General features: G+C 39.9%; 1 protein-coding gene across 4 annotated transcripts in view; it reads right to left on the bottom strand.

Annotated features, from left to right (window-relative positions):
- Positions 1 to 20,814, bottom strand: part of Ehbp1 (Eps15 homology domain containing protein-binding protein 1) — a 524,539-nt gene that overhangs the window by 213,835 nt on the left and 289,890 nt on the right. For all 4 annotated transcript variants that reach the window (XM_090376583.1, XM_090376585.1, XM_090376584.1 and 1 more), the window contains one exon: positions 17,176 to 17,225. In XM_090376583.1, coding sequence (XP_090232709.1) covers positions 17,176 to 17,225 — 50 coding nt within the window. The remainder of the gene's footprint in view (positions 1 to 17,175; positions 17,226 to 20,814) is intronic.

Below are 20,814 nucleotides of genomic sequence, written 5' to 3'. Positions count from 1 at the left end.
ATCATATATTTGGATCTTAGAAAAGCCTGTGATACTGATGCACAGGGAAGACTGCTGCACAAATTGGAGCAGGGTGGCATTGGAGGCAAATTGCTGCTATGGATTAAGGGATGGTTGAGTGGGAGAAGACAGAGAGAGTGGTAATCAATGGACACTGCTCTTCGTGGACTAATGTTATTAGTGGAGTCCCTTAGGGTTCAGTGTTGGGTCCTTCATATTGTCTGCAAACTGTCCAAGTTTGCAGACGATACAAAGGTTGGCAGGGTTGTTAATGACAGTACACTGCTGCAACAGGATCTAGAAAAGTTGAGCAGATGGGCTGAGAGGTGGCAAATGAAGTTTAACATTAAAAAATGTAATGTACTACATATGGGAAGCAGTAATCCCAGAGTAACGTATCAACTCTGTGGTACCGCACTAACATAGTGGACATAATGTTTATGTTATGTGGTTCCCGTTGTTTCCCACAAATCCGCGTTAAATACTCTGTTAACATAGCAAAGCCAGTCAGTGTGGGTTATGTGTGAGTAGTGTGTTGTTTGTGTTGTTTGACTGGCCTCTTCGTTACTGGGAGGCGCGATCACCAGGAAGGAGCCTCCCAGCATCCGTCCACTGGCATGAGGAGCCGGACCAGGGAGTAAAAGACATCTGACGGGCCGTCCAGACTCCTGCAGGAGCGAGAGTGGAGAGGGCCAAGGAAAGAGCAGAGAAGAGACAGGAAAGTGGAAGACAGGGAAGATAGCAGGGGATGACAGAGCGTAGGCATCCCCCCCCGGGCGAAAAGGAGCAGGAAGAGTGCTAGGTGCAGTTGTGGGTATCGAATACTACTTCCTACCCACAGTTCGAACTCTTCTTCCTACCCACAGTCCTGAAGAAGGACTGTGGGTAGGAAGAAGAGGATAGGTAAAGTTCAAATTAAAGAGTCCAGGATCGTCACAATGGAGAATCACGGAGTGGCGTCGACAGGGCTGGCCGCAATTTGCAGTTTCATGTCTGGAAGTTTCCAGTACTGGGTATCAGTTGCTGTCTAGAGGAGGTTATCCAGGAGTAGTGTTCGGGAGTTGTAGGTGATGCCAGCGACGACGAAAGACCTCGTTGGCATAACTGGTCAGTGCACGGAAGGCATTATTAGATTCCAATAACTTGGTTTCTGGCCGAAGTGATGTAGTGTGGAGGTCTAGGAGTAGTTGGATTCTTAGATCTAAGTATACGTTGCATGAGTGCATCACGTGATCCCAGTCTTCAGGTTCTCCGCAGGTACAGAGGGCATCCTAGACTAGGCCGCACTCTAGAAGGCATCTCTTGAAGGTACCCGTGGCCAGTTAATAGGAAGGAAGCATAGACGTTAGGGAAGAACCAAGTGGAACGTTGTTCTTCAGGAAGGAAAAGTTTAGTAGTTGCACCAGTTGTGGAGTTATTCCAGCGGATTTGCCATAGGTTTATCAGTTCTAGCTACACACGTTTATGTTCCTACACACGTTTGATGTCAGTATCGGTACGGGTTTGAATAGCGAGGAATTCGGCTTCCTTATTCTTCTTAATGGCATGAGAGAGTCCGATGAAAGCGACGTGGAGGTCCAAGGGGAGGCGGCCTGTTAGCAGCTGTAGGATGGCAGTTGATGTCGTTCTACATGCACGGGTCATTTGTAGTAGCATAAGTCGTTGAATTTGCTGAATTTTACGTTGAGCATCCACTAAAGTCATTCGGTGGTACCATACTGCAGCTCCATATGTGACAATTGGTATAAATACTGCTGAGTATAAAAGGCGTTGAGTTGGTCCTTTAAGACCCCAGTCCTTGTGGGTAAAGCATGCTAACATAGTGATGTAATTTTTTATCTTTTCTTTGATAGCTTGGATATGGGGGATGAAAGTTCTCCTGTCGGCCAAATTTACTCCTAAGTACTTCACCGATCGGTAGTTTTTCAGTGGGCGTCTATTAAAACGTATGGTAGGAGGTCTGGAGAAGTCTAGTTTGCCTTTTAATAGGAGGGTTTGCTCTTCTCAGTGGAGACAGAGTTTATTTTCCGTGGCCCATACGGACAGAGCAGAGAGAACAACCGTAGCCTGGGTTTCTATGGTGGCGCGGGTAGGGCCCTCGATGATGATAAGCACGTCGTTGGCGTAAGAAAGCTGAGTAGTGTGTGGATAGTCCCTCAGGAGCCAGTCGTCGAGTATCATGTTCCAGACAGCTGGCCCCAGTATGGAGCCCTGGGGACAGCCTCGGGTTAGATGTCGGGTGATACATTGATATTTTGTTTTGATGCTGACTTTGCAGTTAGAGAAGTAGCTTTTGAGGCAGTGGTAGAAATTCCAGGTACAGTTAGAGACTCTGGACCTCTGAAGAACGCCTGGCCACCACACTGTGTCAAAAGCTCCTTTGAAGTCGATGAAGATTGCCAGTACATAAGTTGCACCAGACTGTTCTGCAACTTTGAGGGTTTTAGATTGAGCATCAATTGTGGAGCACCCTTGTTTGAATCCAAATTGAAGCGAGGATGCCAAACCACTGGCTTCATATCGGGGTTGGAAGCGGGAGAGCAGCAGTCTCTCAAAAACCTTGCCGGGAATGGGAAGCAGCGCAATCGGGCGATATGCCTTGGAGGTTCCTGTGGGATCCTTAGGTAAGAGCCACAGGTTAGCATGCTTCCAACGTGATGGAAAGTTACCCTCATTCAGACAGGTGTTGAGGAGCTGAAGAAGTATCATTGGAGCCATGGCCCAGAGACGTTGCACAGTCTCACCTACAATAAAATCCAGACCAGGAGCTTTACCTTTTTTGATTTTTTTAATTGCTGCATCGACTTCCTCCTCTGTGAATGGTTCCTCCATAATGTCTGGCTGGAAGCTGGAATTTTGTACTGCTATCTTCCTGTGGATGTCAGTGTCAGAGTTGGTGTTGTCCTGATATATTAGTTCATCCAGAATCCGGTTGATTGTATCTTCCCAGTGTGTAGTCTCAGATGAGTCATCAGAGCAGACAGAGTGTATGACATCCATTTATCCCAGCTTATTCCTCACAAGTTTGTGGATTAAACCTCACGGATTCCAGTTCCCCTCAGTCTCGACAAGGGAAAGCCAGGAGCTTTGCTTGGCATGGTAAATTTTGTTAGTATATTCACAGCGGACTGCTTTCAATCGGTCTCTATACTGTTCTATGATGTGAGCAGGTTCAGTCCTTCTCTTGCGTTGGTACTCTTTCCGAGCGTGCTTCAGAGAATTGCGCAGGTTAGTGAGTTCCTGCGACCACCATGGTACAGATCTTAGGTTCCTGGAACATTTTTTCATGGAAGCCTCTGAAGCTTTGAGGAGCAGACTCTGCACAAAGTCTGTTTTCTGTGCACTGTTCATTGATTGGTAGAAGTTGCTAGCTGGTCATGAAGAACATCTTGAATTACATTGTCAAACTGGTCCCAGTTCGCTGCTTTAGTAGAGAATCTTACAATATCCTGGATAGGCACTTGACGAGGGAGGGCAGAATCGGTGACACTAAGTGATGAGGCGATGGTCGCTAGTAGTGGCCGTGTCATGCACCTGCCAATGAAGGAGTCTATTGCAAAGAGAAGAAGTAGTCAGTGTGATGTCCAGGTTAGACTCTCCAGTTCCCGAAGAGTAGGTGGTTGGTTGTCCTGGTCTGTTGATGATTTCAAGGCTGCGTGAGGCAATGAATTCATCTAACATGTCTCTCCTTGCATCGGTTGAGGTGTTGAACCATTGTGTCGACCGGGCATTTGAATCTGCTGCTATAATGACATCAGTGTTCTCCAGGAAGTCAAGAGCTTGTTCCAGTCAAGCTATGTGCGGGAGGATATCTGTACGAAATTGAAAATATGCTGTTAGGACCGCAATACGGCCGAAGCTGCCTTCTATTGTGGCCCCCGCTAGGTGGGGAGTGCAGAGTGATTCTACCTGTGTTACTACTAGGTTTGGATTGCGGACAATGATAGCAGCGAGGCACAATTGGTTTGTTGTCTGGATTTTCCTGAAAGCCAGGGGATAACCAGAGACCCTTCCATGGACGCAGTATGGTTTCTGAAGGAGAAGAATATCTAGATTCAACTCGTCCATTAGAGGATGAAGCTGTGTTGCCACTGAGATGGATTTTTGGCCATTGATCTGAGCTATATGAAGTCTGGGAGAGGGGGGGGGGTTGAGCATCCTATTTTCCATAGTTAGTCTTATTGCGTACTATATCTGCTGCTCTTCTATATACAATGCACGCTCCATCCCACACAGAGTGATTGTAGGGTTTGTTAATTGCTTTGCAATTTGAGCATTTATGAGGCAAGGCTTTGTTGGGACGGTCCTTGTAGGATGCCCTGCCTCAGCACAATGCCCACATATTGGTTGTTTTTTAAGACACTTAGCAGAGGTGTGCCCATAACCAAGACATTTGTAGCATTTCAGGACTGGTACAAAATCTCTGAATCTGTGGGATGACCAGCAGAGAAAAATTCTATCCTGGCTGTGTAGGAATCTCCTTATCCCGGGGAACACTTCTATAACCCAATTAAGTCGACTACGAGTCCGTGAATTGGTGGAAAATTGAATTTTCATCTCCTTAATGGCTTCTTCTTTGCTCATAGATTCAAAGAGATTTCTGTTATATACTTCCTCCAGTAGGTCAACTTTCTGGATTGAGCCATCTACATCAAACACAATTAAACTTGGTCCCCTGAGTTTAGGGGTTTCAAAGGTAAGAGTTAGATCGTCAGTTGTGCCGCAAGACTTGATCTGTTCTAGATCTGACTTAGTGGCTGCTTCCAATATTATCCCTTTGTCGTGAATTTTGCGAATGCTTTTGATTTGGAGATTGTCTAATTTTGGTTTTATCTTCTTTAGGACGGTGTCCTTCACTCCATCGCTATCTGGGATGTCGCACCCTTCTCTAGCTTTAATAATCAGCATATGCTTGTTCTGTGTGGTGGGGATCTGAGGTAGTTTGAGCGTGGCAGCATAAGACAACTGGTGCCGAGTACCTTCATCAGAAGCTTGGTTGGAAGGTAGCCCAGTATTCAGAGCTGCTATAGTTGGATTTCTGGTTACTTTAGATAGAGTTTTATTAGTTTGTTGGAGTTGGGCATTGGTGGCCTTCAGCTGTTCATTTTCTATAATGACCTCATATAACTTCTTCTCTAAAGAGCCCCAGCAGCGCGAAATTTGTAATGATACGGCCCTGGTGACGCTGTTTTTGCTACTGAGGCAGTATTCCATTTTGCACCTCAGTTTGTGTATAATTTTCAGGTTGGGAAAATCTTTGCTGAATCTAACCTACAGGAATTTTTCTAGCAGGGATAAGGAGGTGGTTATCCCCTTTGTATAAGGCAATGGTCAGGCCACACCTTGAGTACTGTATACAGATTTGGAGGCCTCATTTTAAGAAGGATGTAGAGCTGTTGGAACGAGTACAGAGAAGGGCAACACGGTTAGTGAATGGAACAAACGGTTGCTCTTATGAAGAAAGGCTTACGTTTTGCAAATTACAGTGTCTGGAGACTAGGCACTTGCAAGGTGATCTGATTGAGGTGTATAAGGCCTTGAATGGTTTGAGCATGCTCAATGTGGTGGGATTCTTCTTCTTCTTGCTCAGAATAATTGCCTGAGAGGGCATAAAAAAAAAATAAATAAATTCAAATTGAGAAAATACGGTTGTAGGATAGATGTGAGGAAGTTTGCCTTTATATAGCTTAAATAGATTCAAGGCAGAACTTGACAAACATCTGGAATTAGTGGATGGGTGAAATAAGGTTTTTTTTTTTTTTTTGGCTGATCGCTATAAACTTGCTTTCTTGCATCATGTGACTTTGCTAATGCTAATCACTTATTAGAATCAGCATTTAATAGAATTAAAATTCAATTCGCAAATGTGATTGCAATTGGCGTTTAACAGAATTAAAATTCAATATGCAAATGTGATTACAATGTCCCACACTTACTACATATCGTATAGTGAATGGTATTTTATTATGGAGAGTCCATTGTAAAGTGATTTGATCGTACAGTGAATCAATCGTAAAGCAGGGGTCCACTGTACATCTGTGAAATATTAACTGCTTCTCTGATAGTTGTGTTTTTTTTGTTATTTGGTTTTTAGGAGCATTAGCAACTAAGGCCATATTGATCCGGGGATATGCGGTGGTCATTCCCTGACCTTTATGCATCCTCCGTATTTGGTGGTCACGGGCTTGAACCCCGGTCTAATCAAGATGCATGTGTTACGCACTGCTGCTCCTGCTCACCTGGCTACGGAGGCGCCATATCTCTGATAGGCTCCTGTCCAAAGATATTAAACTCTGCCGGATGCTTTAAAGGCAATCCGGTCAGCCTGACCAATCTTCCACACCGAAATCCTCAACGGATGACATCGACTCACGTTACATAGGTTGGATATGAAGGTAAAGTCATCACTTCCATACAGAGGGAAGAGAGATGGGGAATAAATAGAAAGATCAGTGGTAGTAAACAAACAGGTAGATGGAAGGAAAAAGGTATTGGAAAGTACATTTAGAAGTTACAGGCATTTTTCGAGCATAAATTCTATTATCCAACCTCTACAATTGATATCTGAACTACTCCACAAGGTATTACATCTATTGAAATTCTCTAATAATAGGCTTGGGGGAACAACTGCTTAATGAGATCGTCAAAGTCTGACTGGGGAATGTTGTTCCTAGGTGTAAAATACAACAAGATGAACTGCTACCACTTATGTTAGTGGTAAGGGGAAAAAAGCTGAAATGGGACATAGCTACCCAAAATGATGGCAACTCCTGCACAGACAGGTCCATTCTTAGTTCTGTTCTTTTGGATGATTGTGCAGTTTTTGTATTAGTAGCAGCAAATGATACAAGAAAGCAAGCCTATACATCAGTCAAAAAAAAAAAAATTCCCATTTTAGCTATTCATTCTCTCCATAGTTTGTCTAGTTCCTCCTTGAATTTGTTTAAACTATCCACTTCCTCAACAACAGATGGAAGTTTGTTCAAGCAATCGACCACCTACTGGCTAAAGGGAAACTACTGTACATCTATTCCACAACCATCCTTCCTCAATTTGAATTTATGCTCCCTCATGTGAGTAGTCTCAGCAAGAGGAACAATCCCATCAGTATCGAGCTTGCTCGGCCCAATCAAAGCCTTAAACACCTGAATCAGATCATCTTGCAACAGCCTAGTCTCCAGATGCCTCAATTTGCAGAACTGAAGCCTTTCTTGATAAGAGCACCCTTTCCCCCCTCACCAATCTTGTTGCCCTTCTCTGTATTACCTGTTCCAGCAGCTCTACATCCTTCTTAATATGATGCCCCCAGACCTGTGCAGTGCTCAAAATGTGGCCTGACCATTGCCTTATGCAATGGAATAATCACCTCCTTATCTCTGCTGGCAAAAGTCATATATATCATTGACAAAACCCCATAAGCTGTCCTGGCAGCCTGTCTGCAAGGCTCAGAGAACTTCATATCTGACTAGAATTATTCCAGGGCGTTTTCGCTTTGCACTATCCTGAGTAGTAACACACAGTTGGTACGTTACTGTGCTACTACTAGCCATATGCAATATTTTTCATTTTTCAGTGTTAAACTTCAACTGCCTAATTTTTCTAGATTCTGTTGCAGTAACATCCCGTCATTACTATCATTAACCACCCTACCACCTTTGTATCATTTGCAGACTCGGATATTAAGCTTGATATGCTTTCATCAATATCATTAATGAAACAGTAGGACCTTGGGGCACTACACTAATAAGATTAGTCCATGATGAGTAGTGCGTTCATTGATAACCACTCTGTTTTCTCCCATTCAACAGTCCTATCCACAGCAATAACTTGCCCTTAATGCACATTGCTCCAATTTGTACAGCAGTCTTATGTGCAACAGTATCAATGGCTTTCCTGAAATCCAGATATATGATATCAAAATTATTTTTTGCATTCAGTTACTTTGTGACTGCATCACAGTATCCAATCCAATTAGTTAGACAAGATTTCTCCTTCACAAACCCATGTTGTGTTTGAAGTATAACTGCACTCCTCTCCAGATGGTCTGTATTACTTCTTTAACAAGTGATTCCACTATTTTCCCTGGAACAGAAGTTAAGCTGTTGTTGTTGTTGTGGTTTGGTTTTTAGGAGCATTAGCAGCTTAGGCCATATTGCTCCGGGATATGCGGTGGTCATTCCCTGACCTTTCCGCATCATCTGTATTTGGTGGTGACGGGCTCGAACCCCGGTCTAATCAAGAAGCGTGTGCTACGCACTGCTGCTCCTTCCCACCTGGCTACGGAGGCGCCCAGAAGTTAAGCTTACAGGTCTGAAATTGTTTGTGTCGCCCTTTGATCTACCTTTTTGAATTTGGGATATATTCACACATCACCAGACTGTGGGGACTCCCCCTGAATCCAAAGATAGTCTCATAACTATGGCTAGCAATTTGCTTACGTCCTTAGCTGCCTCACTTAATATAACTGAATAGATCCCATCCACCTGGGGTAGATGGGATCTATCCAGTTATATTAAGAAATTTTTCAACAATTTCTCTGTCCTCTCAGTTATTATAAAATTATTTAGCCCCCTGTTTGGCACCTCCATAGCCAGGTGGCAGGAGCAGCAGTGTGTAGCACACGCTTCTTGATTAGACCCAGGATTCGAGCCTGTGACCACCAAATACGGAGGATGCCAAAAGGTCAGGGAATGACCACCGCATATCCCGGAGCAATATGGCCTTAGTTGCTAATGCTCCTAAAAACCAAATAACAAACAAGCCCCCTGTTAGAGTTTAATAAACTTTTGGCATCCACTTCCCTGAAGAATTCCTCATATGTGAATGTAGATGAAAATACTCATTCAGTTTATCAGCAACCTGAGAAGGATAATCAAATTGAACTATCAATATCAAGTGGATCAATGTGGTTCATCCCCTTACTTCCAGTTTTTACATAAATAAAGAAGTCTTTGCTGCTTTTCTTTGCATACTTTGCCACAGATAATATGCCTTAGCTTGCCTGACTTTCTTTGTGACTTGATTACAGACTAGCTTATATCTATCATAGGCTTCTGTGTCACCTGATAATTTATATGCATCCTTCTTCTCTGCTAGGAGTCTCAGTTAATCTGACATCCATTTAGGCCGAAACCTTGAATAGTATTTCTTAGGTGGTAGGAAAGCCTTCCAAGATTAATTCCTTGAATACTTTCCATTTTCAATTTGCTATTGGTGACATCATCAGTTGATCCCACTGTATAGAATTAAAATCTATCTGTGACCTCTGCAGTCACCTTTTCAAAAGCAAAACTCCTTCCCTTTACAGTCAGTCCTCGTATAACACGTGTTTACACTACACGAATTCGATCATACATGATTTATAAATAGGGGAACGATATCTTATATAACACGAACCGAATTCGCTTATGCACAATTCGCCTTTGTGTTTACAAGAAATGGCAGTCGAACGCGGAATCACCCCAACCGAACGCAACACGATAGGAATGAAGAGAAGATTCTGAAAATGTATTTATGTTTTTTATATCAGTGAAGGGGAAACACATTTCACCATAATAACGTAAAATTCCAGCCACCGGTATTATCGCAAATGCAATTAGATCGAGTTTACTACCAGTTTATAACAGATTCCACTAGCAGAAATGCAACTGGAAATTGTTTTATGGTAGTAACTCCTAGAAATGTGCTTCAGTAAAATGTGAGGGGTTGATAGTGTATCTCTTTTGTGCTATAATTTGTGTTCCCTAAAAATGAGTAAAATACTTAAAAGGTGTGAAAAGGAAGAGTCCTGGTGAAGACACTGCAGATTCAGAGAGAAAAAGAAAAGCAATATCAATAAACAGAGGCAGACTGGGTCAAAAATTCTTACCCAGGAAAATTTATAGTGGCCTCATACTATGGTTTATGGCCAAAATCACACTGGCCTCCGGCCCACCGGGGTTTCCCTGGTAAGGCTTATGGCCAAGTCCGCCTCTGTCAATAGAGAAAAAATATGAAATTGTGAAACGCTTTGAGCGAAATGAAAGACCATGTGATATTGCACGTGCTACAGACCTAAATGAGGCAACGCCGAGAATTACAAAGAATGCAGAGAAAATAAAAACAACTTTCATAGCAGGAACAACTCAAAGTGTAATTAAAATCCATTGGATTAAAACACAAAGAACTGGAAGAGATGGAACGGCTGTCATCTGTTTGGATTGAAAATCAAACAAAAAACAAGTTTGCTTACGATAGAAGCAAAAGCATTAGCAACATTTTATTACGTAATATTCGTAATAAAATACTTACGTATTTTATTACGATTATTTATTGTGTTTGGTAATGTTTTGGTTACAAATGTATGTTCAATCTGGGGTGGTCAGCACCTAACCCTATTTTTCCCATAGGGCCTGTTGTTTATATTGCACGATTTTGCATTGCACGAAGGTTTCTAGGAACACAACTATCGTGCTATACGAGGACTGACTGTACTCTTGATGGTAGTTACATCCTTAAGTAAATCCCACATCAATACACTGTGATCACTGCCACCTATTGGTTCTTTTATCCACAGATTCTTAATGCACAAATTATCACTGCTGATAATCAGTGCAAGAGTATTACTCTCTCTCGTTACATCTCTAACATGCTGTTGTAGAAAACAGTCATCAAGTAGGATAGTTTGAAAGGAAGGGTCCTCATTTTCCTTTAACCCTCTATTAGGTGCAGGGTCTAGGAGATCCCAAGGTTTTTTTTTTTTTTTTTTTAGGAAGAAAAATTACTAGAAGGAATGTTCAAAAAAGAGTAGGCAAAATTTATTTATTTTACCTTAACATACCATTTTTAATGCCCATTCATTTTAATAATTGGTCCACTTCTTTAACTTCTTTACTGATTACAACAGTTTATTAGAACTGTTTGTACCCTCTTAAGGGTTAAATATGCCTCCTGTAAGCAGAAACATGTTGGCTCATGCTTATGCAGGAGGACCAGATGTAGATACACAGGGCGTTTCAAAAGTGATGGTTAATAATTTAAAGGTGAACTATACAGACTACAATATGCAAAAAAAGCCTAGTAAACACGAATCCTTAAATGAATCGTTTTCGAGATATTGCACATTTCTAGATGGGATCCACCACTCATTCTCTCCCTTTCCCCCTTCTCAATGCTCTGAGATATAGCAGGCATACTAGTACTTGTCAAAGGATAATCAACATGGAAAGAGGTTACAGCAACGAAGAGTATACGGACATGCACTTCATGTACGGTAAAGCCAACGGCAGTGCACTCCAGGCTGCACGTTTGTACCAAGAAGCATTTCCCCACCAAAGGCAGCCCAACAGATGCACATTTATCAGGGTACATCAATGCCTTAGAGAACATGAGTGCTTCACACTTGGAATACGAAGGTAGGCCCAGAAGCATAACACCTGATGTTGAGGAAAGGGTATTAGAAAGAACAGAACAAAATCCAGGAATTTCGACAAGGAGGGTTGCTCTGCAAGAGTGTGTGCTGAGTCATAGCAGTGTGTGGCGAAATTTACATCGCCAATTGTACAAGGTCTCAGCAATACTGACTACCCTTCCGGAGTGAACTTCTGCCAGTGGATGCAACAACAGTGTCCTGAACCCCCAATTTTTAAACAACATTTTGTTCACTGATGAACCTGGGTTTACTTGTGATGGTATTTTTAATTTTCATAACTGTTACGTTTGGTCTGACAAAAATCCTAATGTAATTCACATTATGACATCAGCAACGTTTCTTGTTGAATGTCTGGGCAGAACTACTAGGAGACCATTAATTGGACCACACTTTCTGCCAAACAGGCTAACAGGAGATCTGTACCTTCAGTTCCTGCAGAATGCTCTTCCAGACCACCTTGATGATGATAATGTTCCACTTCATCAATGCTAGAACGTGGTTTATACATGATGGTGCACTAGCACATTTTGCTTGAGTTGTGACTCGGTATCTTACTAGAAGGTATGGTCAACAGTGGATAGGTAGGGGGTGGGCCTGTAATGTGGCCTTCCAGACCACCAGACTTAAATCCTCTGGATTTTTGTATCTGTAATGGGGTCATGTAAAAAGCTTGGTGTACACTACTGACATTAACACAGTTGAGGAATTACAGCGTCGGGTTGAAGGAGCCTTTCAGCAAATAACCCAGGAATGCCTGAGAGGATATGCAAATCAGTGCAGAGAAGACCACAAAACTGCGTACGGATGCAAGGACAGCATTTTGAACACCTTTTGTAGCATCCTGTGACATGTAGCATCTGTAAAATCCTGTGGTGCTGAAACAAAAAATTAAAAATGTATTATCTTATATTTAATTAAACCACCCTAAGCAAAGGATTCACAGCTTTTTGCTAAACTAGTACTCCCATAGTCAGTGGCGGATCTCAACAGAAAATGTGCATTTCTCGAAAATGGTTCATTTGCGACCTAATGTTCACTGGGACTTTTTTGCTTATTTTAGTTTGTACTTTTCACCTTTAAATTATTGACCATTTTTGAAACACCCTGTATATTATATTATATATGTACCTGCAAGCTGGGTTCAGAAGACAATAAAGGAACAACAACAAACTAAAGAAAATGAAACTGACTGTGCCAGCAAAAAAACATAATACAGAAATCCAAGTACATCGGAGTTCCCATCAAACATTGACAAGTTCCCATCCTTTAAATTCTTTCCCATCATTCATCCTATCAATATCTGTCAAGCAGCAATGAATATTATTAGATAAGGACACTGCACGATTGTAAGAGTTACTTGTATATATATATTTCCTTGAAGGAAATTCAGCAAGTTTACAACTCTTTGTTTTAAAAGTGATTTCTCTTTTTCAAACAATAGATACATCCATTACTCTGCAACCATAATAATGTTTCAACAATTGCAAATTTCAAGCAATATGTCTTGCATTTACACTTAAATCAGCAGTGAAATGAACAGCGTTACTCGAATAAACTAATATAATTCTTTCCTTTTTGAAAATATCAACATGTTTTTGTAAAGAACGCACCTGTCTTTAGCATTACAGTCATGCTGTCCCATTTAATGGACAATGGTACTGTGTATGTGTGTGAGATGAGTGTTTCAACTATATGAAAACAGACATGCAAATTAATTATGGTTATTTTCCTTGCAAAGACAAATTAAATTCATTTTCCTAAAGTGATTAGACTAGTTTTAAAATTAAAGAGCTTTATTTCATTGCCTTATCTATAAAATTATAGTTTTTTTTTTTTTTTTTTAACTGTAGTGCCAAGCAATATGCAGTGCTAAAAGCACAACAACAATATATTAAGCAGCATATGTCAGACACATTATAACAATGTGTCACCAACTACTGGAGTTTGGAAAATTGTAGACAAATAAAATCAGTTAGTCATACAACTAAATACACATTAAAGCTAATATAATACATTCATATCTGTTTTCGTGCCAAACAGATAATGCACTTAGGGTTCAAATGCTTTCTTCAGGCTTAATGAAAATATAATAATTAACACAAGTAAGCAAGTAGATTAATCATTCTACAAAGCCATTACTATTTTAGCAGAATCCATGGTAATTCCACTATAAAAATTTGAATGTAGACTTTATTTAGGTTTGCTGGATCCTTCCAAGCAACTGAGGGCTTAGCTTTCATGGTCCTGGAGTTATCTTTTTTGGGAAAGTAAGGACATATATATCTTCCTCTACAAAGAGTTCCGAGACTGCCTTCAGTTACTTTTTTTTTCATCTCTTCATCCAATTTTTTTTAATTGTTGTAATGTGCGGACCATATTTTTTTGTCTTCCCTGTATTATTATTATTTTTTTTTGTTAGAGATTCAACTGAATCAGGTATTAAAATGGGTATGGAATCTGAGTGAATATTTTGTTCTGGCTGTTGAGAGCTCACTAACATGTAAAGTAACAAAAGATTCTTTTGGTGGGATGTTGTTGCAGACTGTGTTCCAATGGAATGCTTCCTTGAAGCCTGAGTGTATATAGGTTTACAACTACTTATTGGCATTACTAGTTGTTTGCCTCCTGATAAGAAATATCAGCTCCGCTTTGTTGCTGTATTTCATTTTCCTGTTTCCACTGCAGACATGCTGTAGAGCATATATGATGCTCACCTTGACAACTAACTGATAGACAACAAAAGTAATGCAATTACAGCTACTAAAGCATAGGTAGGCGCTCCATGACATGCCATCTGTGAATGTCCATATTTTTTACTTTTGAAACATTGCATGCAAAGGGATTGGGATGATTTATGGTCTTACTATACAATGTAGTGAGGCAAATATTGAGTTCAGAGACAGGGAATTAAATGTAAGGGTGAGGTTTCTGGTTAGTACTAAAAATCCCCTTATTATGCACAAATAACCTTTGTACTGCTAACACTCCCTGAGACTGATTCAGTGAAGACTTCCTTCTCAGAAATGTCAAGAAGGTCCCACTTGAATTTGGCACCTTAGACCGCTCAGCCATCTTGACAACACTAGGAAGGTCCCACCGTGAGATGTTGAATTTAATGTTTCATGTGGTATCACCATGATTGATATTTCCCTGATGGAAGCTGCTCGGAGTAGCTGTTCAGAGTGTCAGTTAATTTTAGTTTCAAATTAGAAAGCCTCTTGAACAAAGTCTCTTAACTGACTTGGAAGGCTTAATAACTCCTCTAACCCCTTCTGCATAAAGAAAGGACATTTTTCCAATAGGTTTCTCAATTATCAAGTGCATTAATCAAGAACTAGGAGCGGGACCTAATACCGCTTTGTTTCTGGGTATCTTAAGCTGAAGTAGTATTGTCTGAATCAGTGTTTGGATTTTCTTATAGGGTGAGAATTGGGATCCCAAAAGAAAGATATACATTATCAGGATTCATAGGTTTTTTTTATGGTTCAATGCCAGGGCTCTACACCCATCATAGAGCCCAAATGGATACTCACTACCTGGCAAGCAATAAATCCACTTAGGAATGGAAATGCTAGGGCTACCCATTTTCTCTACTTGGAGGGCCATGGCATTGACCAGTTGACCCTTACAGGCAAACCTGTAGCTGACTGATCCCATGCTTCAACAAGACAGGTAGTCCTAGGTGGCCATCCCAGCACCATCAGCCTTGCTGAAGCATGGGCCAAAGTTGAAGTTGGGCACATCAAATACCAGGATCTCCCTTTCTAAGTTTATAAGGGCTGCAGCACACATTAAACAAGCTGGATTCCTGTGATGTTAGTCTAGAATCTGGGCTGTGGGACAAATTTGTGAAGGACAAGCAACATTAGTAGGTCTCCTATCCAAGCTATATTCAATCCATTGACAAAAGGTAACCCCAGTAGTGTCCCCATATTTTCTCTATTTAATATTTTGTATGAGACTGATATTTTTGATTGGGTATGAGACTGATATTCTGTCACATGTCAGTAATGTCTTTTTAAGTTTATTCAGAATAAAAACAGAAATACAAGGGAGAGGAAAGATTTATATTCATCCTAGAAGTAGTTGTGATAGAAAGATGAAAAATTTTTTTTGTTTGATACCCTGAAATTGTTATAGCAGCCACACAAATTTTTGTTTCAATCTAACAAGTCATTTTTCTACTTTGTAGCACTGAATGAAGTGAAGTAACACAATGGATAAAGTAGAACAGATCAGTGATTTGGTTCCTCTTTCTGTAAGGGAAATCGCCCAAAACAATCCCTGAAGAAATGGTCACTGTTTATGGAGAAAACTGTCTAAGTTACAGTGTTGATGCACATTGGTATAAACAATTGAAATGTGAAAGAATCTTAGTGAACAATGAAGAAACCCCAGAGTGTTGCAAAAATTGAAGCAGTAATCCTGGAACTTAAGGCTCAGCTGGACAGGTATTTCGAACGGACAGAGGGGTGAAGTGGAAGTGGTTATTTTTTATTTATTTATTTTACTTTATTTTTGGCTGATGCTGCATAAGCTTGCTTTCTTGCATCAAATGCCTCTACTAATGCTAATGCTAACTTGGCCATATTAGCATCAAAGAACTAGCTGCAGAGTTCCAAATTAATGTGGTGTAGGGTCAGTGGAGAACATCAACAGTTGCATATGTGTAAAGTTTCTGCCAGATGGGTTCCCAGACTCCTGATCCCTTACCAGAAGAAGAAGAAGAAAAGGGCGCAATGTGCACATGGAATGCCAGGAAAAGCAGGAGTTATTTTCACAGTTAGTCATCATGGATGAAACTTGGATCCATCATTACGATCTGGAAACTAAACAAATGTCAAAACAATGAAAGCATGCAGACCCACTGTTCCCCCCAAAGGCAAAGGTGCAACTAAGTGCTGCAATGTAATGCTCTCAGTTTTTTGGCATCAGCATGGTGTAATACTAATAAAGGGCTGTACTGTGACAGCAATGTATTATTTCAACCTCCTCATAAAGCTATATTCTGCTATAAAAGAAAAAAAGTTGGAGGAAGCTGTGTCAAAAGGTGTGTACCGCACCTATTCCACGATAATGCCACCGCACATTCCTTGCATGCTGCAGCGAGGTGTGCCCACGAATGTGGGTTTGTAATATTGCCGCATCCTGATTATTTCCTCAACCTTGCACCCGCCAATTTCTTCCTCTTTCCTGCCTTGAAGTCCTTTCTTCTTAGGAAACACTTTGCTACTGATGGTGTTGGGATTTTTGCTGCAGAGTCATGGTTAGAAGGACAGTCAGAGGACATCTACAAAACTGGCCTGCAGAAGTATATTTAAAGGTGACAAAAATGTGTCATTTTCTCTCGTGACCGTGTTGAAGAAGTAATACATGGTGTTTTCAACCTCCTGTCATAACTACTTCTGGGAAAATATAAATCTTTTCTAAACCTCCCCCCCTCCTCATATGTTCAGAATCACCTCCCGTAATAATAATACTAAAGTAGACCAAGATGTGGGGGGATGACTGCTGCAGTTTTATATAAACACTGCTACTCTTCTAAGATATCATTTCATGTACACACTTACAAAACAAATGATTACAAAGGAATCACTCAACTTGGTCTACAATTGTTTTTTTTTCAAACTGAATTTTCTACATTATACTCTTAAATTATCTTTACTTTTTGTTCTATGTAGTTACATTATGTAGCACATAATGTAACTTATTACATAATTAAAAGTTACTGAAATATAAAAATACTATTCATTTTTAAACCATACTTGCTCTCCAAATTCCATGGGCAAATCAAATAACAAGAGTTCTTTGATATCTGTTAAAAAGAGAAAGAAAAAGAAAAGAATCAGTTTAATGTAAGCCATACACACATATCAGTTAAGCAATTATATATAATCTTAAACTAGATTGTTGTTGGGCCATGCTGTGCCTGTTCATGATTTACTTATCACTAATTTCACATGTTATTATGATTAGAGACTATTATTATGGGCCTTAGAGGGGAACAGACACTCAGTCTAAAACACTGATGGATCCAATATCTTTCTATTTCAGAAGATTTAGGAGAAGTTTGGTTGGCTTGCCTCCCTAAAACCCACTCATGCACACCTTCTCACTGGCAAGACCTGTTATGTCACTTTGGTGGCAACGAATGTGTAGAGTGGTTCTCTTCAAAACGCCTGATCAGCATGAAGAGGAAAAGACCAAATCCTCCAGCACTTTATTAATTTGACAACACACAATGAAACAAATGGCCCTCAGTCCCCAGTGGCTTTTACTCTCCCTCTTATGGCAAAGAGAGAGAGGATTAGAGTGGAAGCAGAGGGTGCAAAGAATCTCTGGGTACAACCAGGATGCCATGCACAGAAACTAAACTTGGCCTGTTACAACGTAAGATTGCTCATTGGTGAAGGTAGGATATTAAAGCTGGAAAATCATTGGCTTGGCTGACACTAGAAGAAGAAATTAATCTCTTTAAAGTTTATCAAGTGGAAATCTGCTGTACACCAATGGAAATAGTGAAAAGAGTGAAGGTGGAGTTGGCTTTGGTGGAGGTGGAGTCAGTTTGCATTATTCTTTTGCAAAGTTTAAGATATGGTTTTTACAATGATTTTTTATTGTACAGTAAAATAACAGCAACCAAAATGTTTTAAGCATTGAGGATACAATGAAAGTTATTAGAGAAATAGAATTTAACTTATTGATCTGAATGGAGCACACAGTTTGGAAATCGAAACAAAAATTATGGAGTCATTTGAAACAACCATAGCAAAATGGAACACATGCATGAACCTGAACATTCTGATATCAAAGAAAACAGCAAAGAAGTAAAAAAAAAAAAAAAAAATAATGATTAAAGTCACTCTTTTTTCAGAGTTAATGATTAAAGCCAAACATTTTGCCAAATTATTTGGAAGAGAACCTTGTGTGTTCTGCTGGTTGGATAGATGAGTATTGCATGTATTTTGGAAAAGTTACAGATGAAGCAAAAGACTTTAACAATTCAACAGTTGTAGAGTGGCTAAATTCAGCATAGCTCAAATTGCAGAATATTTTTAATGCTGATGAGACAGGACTCTTTCTTAAATTAACCTCTAATAGAATATTAAAATTAAAGATTGAACAGTGCATACATATTTTATTTTTTTGAAAAATGTGCCAGATTTTACTCTTGATATGCTGAATTTTACATAGCAGTTACTATATATTGATAAAAGTTCATAGCTTTTAAAAAGTGAAAGCTTTCTGACAAATTGTCCATCAGATAAAATTTGACTGCATATCACAGCTCAGTCTTGATGGCTAAAAGTACTTAAACATTATGAGGAGCACTAATAAATTTGGGACATTCAATGAATTGAATGTCCAAATGTTTAATTGTTAAAAGTGTCACCCTGTTGCATATAGGAGGGTCCATCATCTCTCAGCAGAAAAAAAAAATGTGTAAGATGGCCAAGACTTATGTGGAACTCAGTTAGAATGGCATTTTTTAGATTTTTGCACTGTCTAGACTTCCATAGTTGAATTATAGGCCTAATCTCTCAATTTATTTAAAGCCTGTCCATGTCATGAATGTTGACATTTGGAAAACAGTTTCTTTCATATTACTGGCTAGTTGTATACAGAGCATCAACAGGCAAGAGTTCACTGCTAATTTGGTTGCGAGGTTTGCCACATCATTTTTCCTGATCCCAATGGAGCTTGGTATCCAGCAGAAATGAATATCAAAATTAGACTCTAAAAGATAACACAGCTTCTGCTGCATCCAGGACAGGAGATTGGATGAGGATTATATCTCATTCCTAACAAGGCCTGCAATGAGCTTAGAGAAGTGGTATATATAATATGTTTTTGGTAGTGGTAAGGGATTTGTATGTGATCCAAGACTGGCTACAGTGCATATGCTGCATTCAGAAGGAATATTTACAGAATTGCATGTTGAAAGACAAAAGCAGATCCCAACACAGTTCTAATTTTAAGTTATCTATATAAACTGGCAAGAAGTCAGAATATTCAGCTCAATGTGCTGCACAGAGTGGCCAGTAGGAAGATGGCAGAGTAACAGACATTCTCTAGTGCTTAACAGAAAAATTACATGGTGGAATGTGAGCATGCTGGGGAAAAAGAGATTACCTTGGGATTGGGGCAACAAAGTCTACCTTGATATATATAGACCTCTGAGTAGCTCTTGAACACTAATACCAAATGGCTGGTTGGCAGTCTGATGAGTACTACATTCAGAATACCAATTAAGCCTCTCACCACCCAAGCAGTAGCTTATATGTGGTCCATGACTTATCTTTTTCTAACTTTTGCTGTGCTTAAAACAATTTATTATTTAAAAAAAAAAAAAGAATTTCAAATTAAATACAACTCTAATTGAAGAACACAATGCCACTTGGCCCCTAGCCAAGAGAAAATGACTTTGGATTTATTGTTCATCCTGCCTATCCCAATGGGCTATGTTTCCATCCTTGCCACTGGGAGTGGGCTCTACTATCTAGTTTTAATTGTGCTCTCCTTTTAAATACAAACAAAATTATTACAGTAAGTGAATTTCCATTTATCCACAAACATATTCCAGAGGAGCTCCAAATTTTATAATGCTAACTCTAGTAGATTTCTAATGTCAACATAATTCTCACAATGAAACATAATATGGCCTGATGTTTTCTCCTCACCACATGTACATTTATCATTTTCTTCCAGACCTAGTTGAAATTGTCTCTTGGCTAATCCATGACCTGTTATCAGAAAGCCAGCACTAGCTCTGAATTGCTGCCAAGGATTCTTCCTTACCTATAATGTATCCACTCTGGGCAAAAACATGCGAGTTACACAACCTTTTCTGAGGTCTTCCACCTCCTTTGCCATACTTGTATTAATTCACTTCGAATCCTTTTCTTTTCTAACATCCTGCCTTGTATATAACCTCTCTAAGTCTGGACAGGAACTCACATTCAAGACTTTTCTGATGTTATTTCTTGTACAATACATTAATGCTGTAAGCACTATTTGTAAATCAGCCGGTAATTTGCCAGACACCACCTGCACAGCATCAGTTGATACCGTTCGACATACTCTTATAACAGCCATGAGAACGAATCTCTGAGCCAGCATTATATATTTTTTAATCACAGAGTTTGTTATCCTATGAAGCCATGCTATTGATGCACAAGTTATAATAGGAACAAACAGGCAATCGTACAGTAAATTTAGAACTCAGCCCTTTATGCCCCAATCAACTCTTATTACTCTTCTTAACTTGGTGTAAAGAGTACTCACTTTATATTTTAAATATTTAGCATGTGGGACAAAGTTTATTCACTCTCTCCTATCTTTATTCCCAAGTATTTAACAACAGCATCATATCTTATTGATATTCCTGATGCTCTCACAAGTGG

This window comes from Mastigoproctus giganteus, chromosome 6 (genome assembly GCF_048544385.1).
Source record: "Mastigoproctus giganteus isolate SK-2022 chromosome 6, ASM4854438v1, whole genome shotgun sequence".
Classification (NCBI taxonomy): domain Eukaryota; kingdom Metazoa; phylum Arthropoda; class Arachnida; order Uropygi; family Thelyphonidae; genus Mastigoproctus; species Mastigoproctus giganteus.
Note: the sequence above shows the minus strand (reverse complement) of the source record. Positions and strands in the feature narration are given on the sequence as shown.